Here is a 10,145-nt window from a genome sequence, read left to right as displayed (position 1 = left end):
CAATTACCACCTACTATTAGGGACTGTATATGTAAAATTGAAAATACTAACAAAATGGAAGATTTACGATTCACAAGACTACATAAAAAAGGAATGTATGAGAAGACTTGGGGCCCTTGGAACTCCTTCATCCTCTCAGAGAGAGGACGAAACATGCTTAGTCAGGGGAAGGCTCAAGTCCGAAATCTATAGGCTGGTAAATGGGAGAATAACAATATACATATCTATAACCCCCTTCCCCATTAAATGGGGTTCAGGGTGTCTCCTCTTTTTTTTTTTTTTTCTCTCTTTTTTTTTTTTTTGTTATAAAGGGGAGGGGGAAGGAGGGGAGAGGAGGGAGAGGGAGGGGGAAAGGAAAAGATAAAAGAAGAGAGAAAAAGGAAGGCATAATGAACAATATTATCAATGCAGGAATTATATAACTTGTTTTATTACTTTTGAATGTTTGGTATGTCAGATTGCATAATGAATGACAATACCTTAGTATCCTGCTGATATAGATATACTGTTTTTGAGCATTTATATGCCTATCTTTTGCTTTTGTTTCTGAGAGAGACATGACTGATTGTTGATGACTATGTAGTGATGTAATTATTTTGATGTGAAATGTCAGTTTCTTTTTGTTTTTCTCTTTCTTGAATGAATAAATAAAATATTTGAAAAAAAATGAATTCATTGCGGTTGATTTACTAAAGGCAAATATACTGTGCATTGCAAGTGCAGTTGCTCTAGATCTGAGCAGAAGCTCTGCTGATTTCTATCACCCAATCATGTGCAAGAAAAAATTCAGTTTTTTTTTCATTTCCTTGCTTTAGATCTAGAGCAAGTACACTTCCAGTGCACTTGTGGGTGCACTTGCAGTGCACAGACTATTTGCCTTTAGTAAACCCACCACTTTGTGTGGATAGGGGGGCATTGTTACCGGGGATGGTAAGCGTGAGCTGTTGTAGAGAGAAGTGGCCATGTCAGAGTAGTATAGGGGAGAGAGTTTGTCATAAAGGAAGTTTGTTGATAAAAGAAGGGTGTCACGATCTGGAGTCAGGCTCGAAGACCAATAGCTATAGCAGCTTACACAGGAACCAGCTGGATGGGAACACAGGCAGGTCACACTGGCAGATGACGCAGGCTCACCTGAGGTGCGGAATCTAAGTACTAACCGGTCTTCACCAGCGCTCCTGATGGTGGAGATGGATTTTGCTGCGTGTTAGTACCAGGTCGCGGTCCTCAGGATCGCCCCACCAGGAGGTGAGCAAGCCAGGGTCCAGTTGCAGATATAGCAGGTCAGGATCAAGCAGAAGCGTAGTCTAGGAATAGCCAAAGGTCGGTAACCAGTAGTTGCAGGTTGGGATCAAAGCAGAAGAGTAGTCGAGGAACAAGCCAAGTGTCGATAACGGATGGTAGCAAAGATATGGACGGCAGCAGGAGAGACAAACAAGATATCAGCTGTTGAAGGCACAATATTCTGGCGACCAGGAAGTGCAAAGACATGGCTTATAACAGGAAGTTCATGGGAGGAGCAAAGGGTTCAAGGTTCAAGGCAATCAAGATTCACAGCAGGATCATTAAAGGATTTGTCCAGGGAGCTGTCCAGCATTCCAGGTAGCTCAGTGAGTAGAGTCATTGCCAGACACCATGGAGGTTATAGGTTCAAGTCCGGGTCCTGACAAAGGGCTAATTTGGTGAAGATTTCTAGAAGTTTGCTGGTAGGAAGGGGTTAAAGATAAAGAGAGTAAAAAATTGATAAGTTTACAGCCAGAGAGTGTAAAATGGGTGTTTGGGAAGTTGCATGGAGTGCAGACGCGTATGTCCATTGTGATAGGCCAAGTTGAGGAGTTGGGAAGTAGCTGGAGTGTAAACATTATTAGGAGTGTTAAAGTCACTGAGGATGATGTTGGGTATTTCAAATGAAAGAAAATAGGGTAGCCGGGCAGAAAACGCATCAAGGAAGAGAGACACCAGTCCCAGAGGAAGATAAATCACAGTGCAGAGAAACTGGAGAAAAGAGAGGAATACAATGAGCCTCAACAGATGAGGGAGATAGAGAGGGAGGAGCAGGAAGAGGTTTAAAAGTGCTTTATGGGGGGGGGAGAAGCCATATTAGTGCACTTGCAACAACACAGTTAAGTACTTTTTTTATTTGCACAACAGTTACAATTTCAATACAAGCTTTTGGAGGAATCCCCCCTTCTTCTAAGATCCAAGCAGTACAAGGGAGCAGTGTCATATGGATGAGAATGGTCATAAAACTGCTTGGTAGTGATTTAAAATACAACAATCCACATTCAGACCTTTATCTTTTTGTCACTCAGAATTATCATTCGTAGACCAAAGGTTTTCCTAAGTATTTTAGAAATATTCCATTAGGAACCAAAAGATTAATGTCTCCCATAGAATGGTCTGGTTGTGTGAAATGATGCCCCACAGGTGCACAGTAATCTTCCTTTTGTTCTTTTATTGTGTGTATAAAGTTTTTTTTTTTTTAATTTTTATGTAACTTCTGTGCTCTCTCACCAATGTAATATTCATTAAAGAAAAAAGAATGGCTGCACTCCAGATGAGGTCAAAACCCAGGTTTATTGACTGGACATCCCAATGTGACAATTGGTGGCAAGGTAGACGCGTTTCACACACTACAATGTGTGCTTAATCATTGGTAATGATTAAGCACACGTTGTAGTGTGTGAGCCGTTCCTTTATATTTATTGATTATCCACGGAGGCGAGACGGGCGTGCACCGGTGTGTGTCATCAGGCTTTCATACCACCTTGAGCAGTGACTTTCTTTCTTTTGAATGTAATATTCATGCTTGCACTTGCTGCATTGAATAAGATATATCACATTACAGAAGGCCAAGCTGTATGATCCTTTAATACTTACAGGTTCCTTTTGTTTGTATGGCTGCAGTTTTCAGCATTTATTATTACAAGGTTTTGTTCTCTTTTTTTGGGGGTTTCTGTAATCTGAATGACATTTCCTGCTGATTAGTATGTCTCTGGGGTTGGGTGGTTGCCTGAAGGTCAGCATTGGTAGTTGTTGGAATATTCCTTCCAGGGTACTGTCCTCTGTTATGATGGGTTTCAGCTCTTTATTTATCTCTATTATCCCTTCTAGTGCTGGATTGTATGTAGTTACTAGAGGTACACACCTATTTGTTTTCTTCTCTTTGTATTGTAGGGGCTTTTCTCTTTGGGTTTTTAAGGCAGTATTTATGCTTATACTGATAGTTTTGTTACTGTAACCTTTCTAATGAAAGGACTCTGATAGTACCTAGATGTTCCCTATATGTTTATGTTTTCTGGTTCAGGGCATATGCTTTGGTATCTAGGCAAATGAAAGGCCACCTTCTGAAATGGTCTTTGTGTTTTTACCAAGGTATGCATGCTACATCGTTTTAAACATCAGGTGCTCTTGAATAGTTCATAATGTTTTACGTTAACTTAGGTCCCAAGGGGTCGATGCTCCGAGGAATGTCTTCCAGGGTTCAGAAAATCCGTAAGAGAAGGATATCACCCATGTTGTTATAATTGTGCTCCATGTTCAGAAGGAGAAATATCAAACCAATCTGGTAAGCTTTATATTTCTTTAAATATAAACTCTGGACATGCTTGATACTCTGCTCCTGTGCATGTTACTATTGTTGTTTTTTCTTGTTAAAAAACTTGTATATCTCAACCTTCGAAGTTATATATTTTTTGTATTGCAAAACTCTTTCAATAAAAGTTATTAAAAAAATATATAAAAAATCTGATTTTGAATTAGAAATTGAAAACTTTAAAAGCCCTTTAACCACTTACCGCAAAGTATCCCTACGTCGGCTGAATTTGCGGTGTTATACCGGGGTGATGCCTCTAGCTAGAGGCATCACCCCGGTACCGTTGTTTAGAGCCGGCATTCGGCTTTCCGGTGGTAATGACCGATGCGGCTCGGGAGCCGCTCAGTCGTTAGCCCGGCGAGCGGGAGTGGACGCCCCCCCCCCCTACCGCCACCCCTTGCAGCTTTGCCCGGGTCTCTCGTCCCACCGGGAGACCTGAGCACCCAGCCGGCACATCCACCGGCTGGATGGAGTCCCGGTCAAAGCCGGAAGCGGCTTCGATCGGGTCTCCGATGACGTAACCCGGAGGCGGCATCCATGACGTCACGTCCGGGTTACTCTGCTGTTAAAGGCGGCAAATTTTAAAAACTAGTGTATTCAAAAATTGCAGATAGCCAACTTGGGGTTCCCCAGGGTGCGGAGTCTAAGCCCCAGCCTGTTTCTTCACCAGGGCCACTGATGTTGGGAATGGCTTTGAAGCAAGTTGGAACCCTGTTGCAGCCCTTAGGTACGCCCAGCTGAGGATACAGAGACCACTAGCATGTGCGGAGTACAATGACAGGCGACAGAAGGAAATCCAGCCGAGGTCAGGGAGGGTGGCAGGCAATCACAGATGATAGATGAAGCTGAGGTAAATATATGGGAAGTCAGATACAGAATACATGTAATGTAAGAGAACAGTAGCTCAGAAAACTGTGAAGTTGCTCAGACAACGAGGTCTGTACTGAGCATGTGTATATATAGGAAAGCAAATTCGGAGGCGGGTCAGGAAGTCATGGAAGGGAAAGGAAATATAAACCCACAGAATAGCAGTCAATGCCCATAGTTGAGCGCAGATGCCAAACTACACTTGTGAAATGCTAGGAAAAGCACTGCATGAAGAAAGTAAGAATTACACAGGCAGGAAAATTGCAGACTAAATCGTAAACTGGCTTACCATATCCCTAAAACGCATGAAATTAATGATTACTAATGGTGCCTTCCTGCCTTTTTTGGTAAAAATTGCTGCACTTTTCTTCTACCTCTGTCACTTCTGGGAGTGTTGGAGACTTTCTCAAGCAAACAGCAGGAAACTGCTTCCTCCTACTGTAAACAACAAAAGTTACCAGTGCTAAACTCTGTGGCGCCCACACTGTGTATTGTCACAGACCAATCTGGTGTGGCCATCAAAATCAGTACAGAATGACCATCCAACAGGCAACTAGGAGAGACAGCACTATCCGGATGTTGGTACTATCAAGGCAGTTCAGATTGAAGTGACCACTAAGTGATGGGTGGTCTAACTAAGCATATGAAAATGGACCTCTCTCAGATTGTAGAGATGTGACCAAAGACATATGGCCATAAAGATGGAGCGAACGTTCATGTTCTGAAACGTGTTACCGCCCCCTTTCAGGTCACTTCTGGGTACCTGTATTCTATTCTGGTTCCGACAGTGGGCTGTCTCACACAATGTTCTCCACTGGTGGTTGATTGGTCCACCATCTGCAGCTGTTACATCCTGTGGGAGACATCCACACTGGATGCCATACTACTAAATGATGAGCCTGTATACGGCATATGTCTTTGGTCTCAGCCAATTATGATCTGAGAGAGGTCCATTTTCATATGCTTAGTTAGACCACCCATCACTTAGTGGTCACTTCAATCTTAACTGCCATGATAGTACATATAGTGATAGTATATATGTGTATGTGTATATATATATATATATATATATATATATATATATATATATATATATATATATATATATATTAAATATATATATAATATAATATATATTAAATTTGAATTTGCCGCCGGTTCCAGCCCCCTGAAATTGTCACGTCGCAGGAGACGGAAGCCAGGGCACAGAGACGATCGGGAGGAAGATCTGCCGTTAGACACCGCCGGAATACATCGCTGGATCCCGGTGACAAGGTAAGTAACCCTGCTTTCAGGATCCAGTGATGCTTCTGGCGGTACCCCGAGTGTGGCTCGGGGTTACCGCTTTTGGCTCTGAAATTTAACCCCGAGCCACGCTCGGGAATACCGCTAAGAAGATTAAGGCCATCACTGAGGTTGAGGGTTATTTTCTTTTCTGTAGGGCATCATCACACTTTATTCATGACTAAGGCTTTTTTGAGATATTTACTATTTATATTGTTCCAACATTTTTTTTCGTTTTGTCTAGCTTTTAATTCATATTTAATTTTACATCTTAATGCCAAAAATTTTTAGGGTAAATTAAGCAAATTACTGAAAAAAAATAGTCAATACTGTCAAATGGTTGCATTCTTGGTATACAATGCTTATTGCTATTTTTACTCTACAGACAGTGAACAATGCAAGAAGTGTCCTGAAAATGAATGGCCTAACAAAGCTAAAGATATTTGTATTGACAAGGTCAATGAGTATTTATCATACGAGGAGGATATTCTAGTTTTATTTTTTTCTGTAACTTCAGTCATATTTGTTATGACATCTCTCTTTATACTTGGACTATTTTTTTGGTTTCGGAGCACTCCCATAGTCAGAGCCAATAACCGGAACCTCAGCTTCATTCTGCTCCTCTCCCTCATACTGAGTTTCCTGTCTGTATTCCTCTTCCTTGGCCGTCCTGTGGATATTACCTGTATGCTGCAACAAGTCTCCTTTGGAGTTCCCTTCACCATCTCAGCATCTTCTATCCTAGCCAAAACCATCATGGTCTTCATTGCTTTTAAAGCCACCAGACCTGGAAGCTCTTGTAGAAAATGGGTGGGAGTCAAACTTCCCAATACAGTCATGTTATTCTGCTCATCCATTCAGGTTATGAATTGCATTCTCTGGTTGTCCATCTCTCCACCATTTCAGGAGTATGACATGGAATCCTATCCTGGGAAGATCCTCATTCAGTGTAATGAAGGGTCCGTTATCGGGTTCTACTCTATGTTGGGTTATATGGGGTTTCTGGCAGCTGTGAGTTTTGTTCTGGCTTTCATGGTGAGGACATTACCGGACAGTTTTAATGAAGCCAAGTACATCACTTTCAGCATGCTGGTGTTCTGCAGTGTCTGGATTGCCATGATCCCGGCCTATCTGAGCACCAGAGGGAAATACATGGTGGCTGTGGAGATATTCGCCATATTGACTTCCAGTGCTGGAATATTATTATGTATGTTTTCTCCAAAACTCTACATTTTACTTTTAAAACCTGAGCTGAATACAAGAGAAACAATGCTGGGGCAGAGATTGTTGTAATTATATCACATACTGACCCAATGTATAAAGCTGTAAACCAAACTAAACAAATTTAGTCATATTGTACAATAATCATTGTATCATCATTATGAATGGCATAATCATCATTATGACTTTTTGTGTATATTAGCCCCCCTCTGTTTTCCCATTGTAAGTGGATGGAAAGTGAATGTTACCGGATAGGAGGCATTTTAGAACATTTTTTTTTTTTTTGCTCTTACATAACATACTGCAACTGCACTGATTGCTATGACAAATCACAGCATCACACAATGTAAACAACACCTGCAAAGGAAGGAGGTAAATATTTTACAGAATGTGTTAAAATAATTGGACAACTTGACAGACACTCAAGTGACCCCCACACTAAGGCTGACAAGAAATTGTTTACAAACTCCCAGGTGGTATAGTAGTGTACAAGTGCTGTCCACTACTAAAAGAAAGGGTTAAACACTTCTTCCCTGACCTATGTAGCTGCAGGCACCATGAAGCAATTCATCCTGAAATTCTTAAGACAGTTTTAGAGCTTGTTTGGCTGTGCTTCTCCTGTGGATCCCAGGATTGCAGTTCGTTCTGCACCCTTGTGACCCATTTTCAGCAGGCAGCGGGCTGATGTCCACGATGTCACAGAGCCAGTCCAGGCTGGGGCAAGATCGCGACAATATGGTCGGGATCCACCCTGGACCGGCACCTGGTTCAGCCTTTCAGTGAGCCCCTGAGAGTCCTGAGCCAGCCACTTTTGCCCCCTCCACAGCCCAGGGTGGGGGGCTGAGCAGACAGCGGTGACTGACAGTCCCCAGCGCTCTGCTCATGGAGTTTTGAGAACCAAGCGATCAGTGGTGTTTGATCGCTAGGTTCTCAGTCTTAGAGCTGGCGGAGGACAGATGCTGCATCCACCTAGGTAAGTATGAATTTGAAAAAAAAAAAAAAAACAACAAAACTCTAACTTCTCTTTTAAGAAAGGCAAAGTAGAAAATTAAGTCAGGGTTTAGCACTCTGATCTTCCCTATTCCTCTTTACCTGGTCTGTGTTTAAATTAGAGATTGGAAGTCTGGAAAGTTGCCAAGTAACTGCTGGAAGGTGGATCAGAATGATGGTAAACATAAAAAAAAAGATTGGTAATGAGTGGTTACAGGTTGGGATCAAGCAGAAGCGTAGTTAACCTCTTGCCTACGGTGCACTTTCACCCCCTTCCTGCCCAGGCCAATTTTCAGCTTTCAGCGCTCTCACGCTTTGACTGACAATTACTCAGTCATGCAACACTGTACCCATATGACATTTGTATCATTTTTTTCACACAAATAGAGCTTTCTTTTGGTGGTATTTAATCACCTCTGGGTTTTTTTATTTCTTACAAAAAAAAAAGAAAAAAGACAGAAAACTCTTGAAAAAAAAAAGTTTTTCTTATTTTCTGTGAATAAATTTTGAAAATAAATAATTTTTTCTCCTTCACTGATGTGCGCTGATGAGGCGGCACTGATGGGCACTGATACGCTGCATTGATGGGCACTGATACGCTGCACTGATGGGCACTGATGAGGTGGCACTTATGGGCACTGATGAGGTGGCACTGATGAGGAGGTACTAATATGCCACACTGATGAGCATTGATAGGTGGCACTTATAGGTGGCACTTATGAACAATGATAGGTGGCACTGCTGGGCACTGAGAGGTGGCACTGCTGGGCACTGAGAGGTGGCACTGCTGGACACTGAGAGGTGGCACTGTTGGGCACTGAGAGGTGGCGCTGATGGACACTGACGGGTGGCACTGATGAGCACTGATGGGCAGCACTGATGAGCACTGATGGGCAGCACCATTAGTGCCTACACTCAGTGCCCATAGTGCTGCTAGTTAGTGTCCATCAGTGCCTAGATGAGCAGGCACTGATGGGCACTGACTGGCAGCACTATGGGCACTGATTGTGGGCACTGATGGGGGGCACTGATGGCGGGCACTGTGGGCACTGATGGTGGACAGTTATGGCATTTTATTTCCCTCTTGTGTAATCAGGGCACTGGTGATAAGTGCCCTGATTACATTTCGCTGTGTCCCCTATGAGGAGGAGCCGCTGATCGGCTCTCCTCTTCCTCACACACAGTCTCTGTGTGAGGAAGGGGAGCTGGCAATGAGAGATGATCTCATATGTTTACATTTGAGATCATCTCCCATTGGATGTTCCGATCGCGTTGCAAATGGCCGCTGTGATTGGCCATACATCACGATCTGTGATTGGCTGTGTCCAAGGGACACGGCCGACACAGACTTTCCCCGATGCGGGAGCGCGCAGGAAGCCTGTTACTGGGGGGGCGTTTAAAGACGGCCTCCCGGAAATTAGAGCCCGCGCCGTCTTTCGGCTATAGCGCGGGCGGAAACTGGTTAAGGTACAAACCAAAGGTAAGAAACGAGTGGAAGCAAAGGTACAGACAGCAGCAGGAATGACAAGAGCAAGATATTGGCTGGAGAGAGTGCAATAATCTGGCAGCACAGAGATATGGCCTAAATTAGGAATTTCATGGGAGGAGAAAAGAGTTCATGGTTCAAGAAAAACAGGGTTCATGGACAAATCATTCAAGGAATTGTCTAGGGAGCTGTCCAGCATTCCAGGTGTCTTGGCAAGAAGAGACATTGCCAGACAGAAGAGAGTTTGTAAGTTCAGTCACAGGTCCTGACATCAACATTGAAAAATCATGCATCTTCAGTAACTTTGTGGAAGAGACAAGCAATAAATCAAGCTTGATAAAGGAAAAGGAATGATTAAGCACACAGTCAGTGTGTGAAACGCGTCTACCTTGTCACGATTGTCATATTTGGATGTCCAGTCAATAAATGTGGATTTTGACTCAACCTGGAGTGCTGCCAATTCCTTTTCCTTTATCAAGTTTCCACGGAGGCGAGCCGGGGCACGCAACGGTGTGAGTCATCAGGCAATTAGACCACCTTGAGCAGTGAGTTCTTGTCTCTTCAAGAAATCAAGCTGTACAAGGAGATGTGAGCAGAAATGTTTATAGAGACGATATTCAGAAATACATGTTAATCAGGAAATTGCATTCAACAGATACACTGCATGGCCAAACGTGTGGTCACCTGACCATCACACCTATATGA

General features: G+C 43.0%; 1 protein-coding gene across 1 annotated transcript in view; it reads left to right on the top strand.

Annotated features, from left to right (window-relative positions):
* LOC309566391 (vomeronasal type-2 receptor 26-like) overlaps nt 1-7,036 on the top strand; it is a gene marked incomplete at both ends in the record, with an annotated part of 21,462 nt that extends 14,426 nt beyond the window's left edge. Inside the window, 2 exons of the mRNA XM_082271523.1 lie at nt 3,442-3,565; nt 6,129-7,036. Of these exons, the coding sequence (XP_082127649.1) occupies nt 3,442-3,565; nt 6,129-7,036 (1,032 nt within the window). The remainder of the gene's footprint in view (nt 1-3,441; nt 3,566-6,128) is intronic.
* Between the last annotated feature and the right edge of the window lie 3,109 nt (nt 7,037-10,145).

Source organism: Pelophylax lessonae (assembly GCF_965119305.1).
Source record: "Pelophylax lessonae genome assembly, chromosome: 1".
Lineage (NCBI taxonomy): Eukaryota > Metazoa > Chordata > Amphibia > Anura > Ranidae > Pelophylax > Pelophylax lessonae.
The sequence above is the reverse complement of the archived record's forward strand: the minus strand, read 5'-3'. Positions and strand labels throughout refer to the sequence as shown.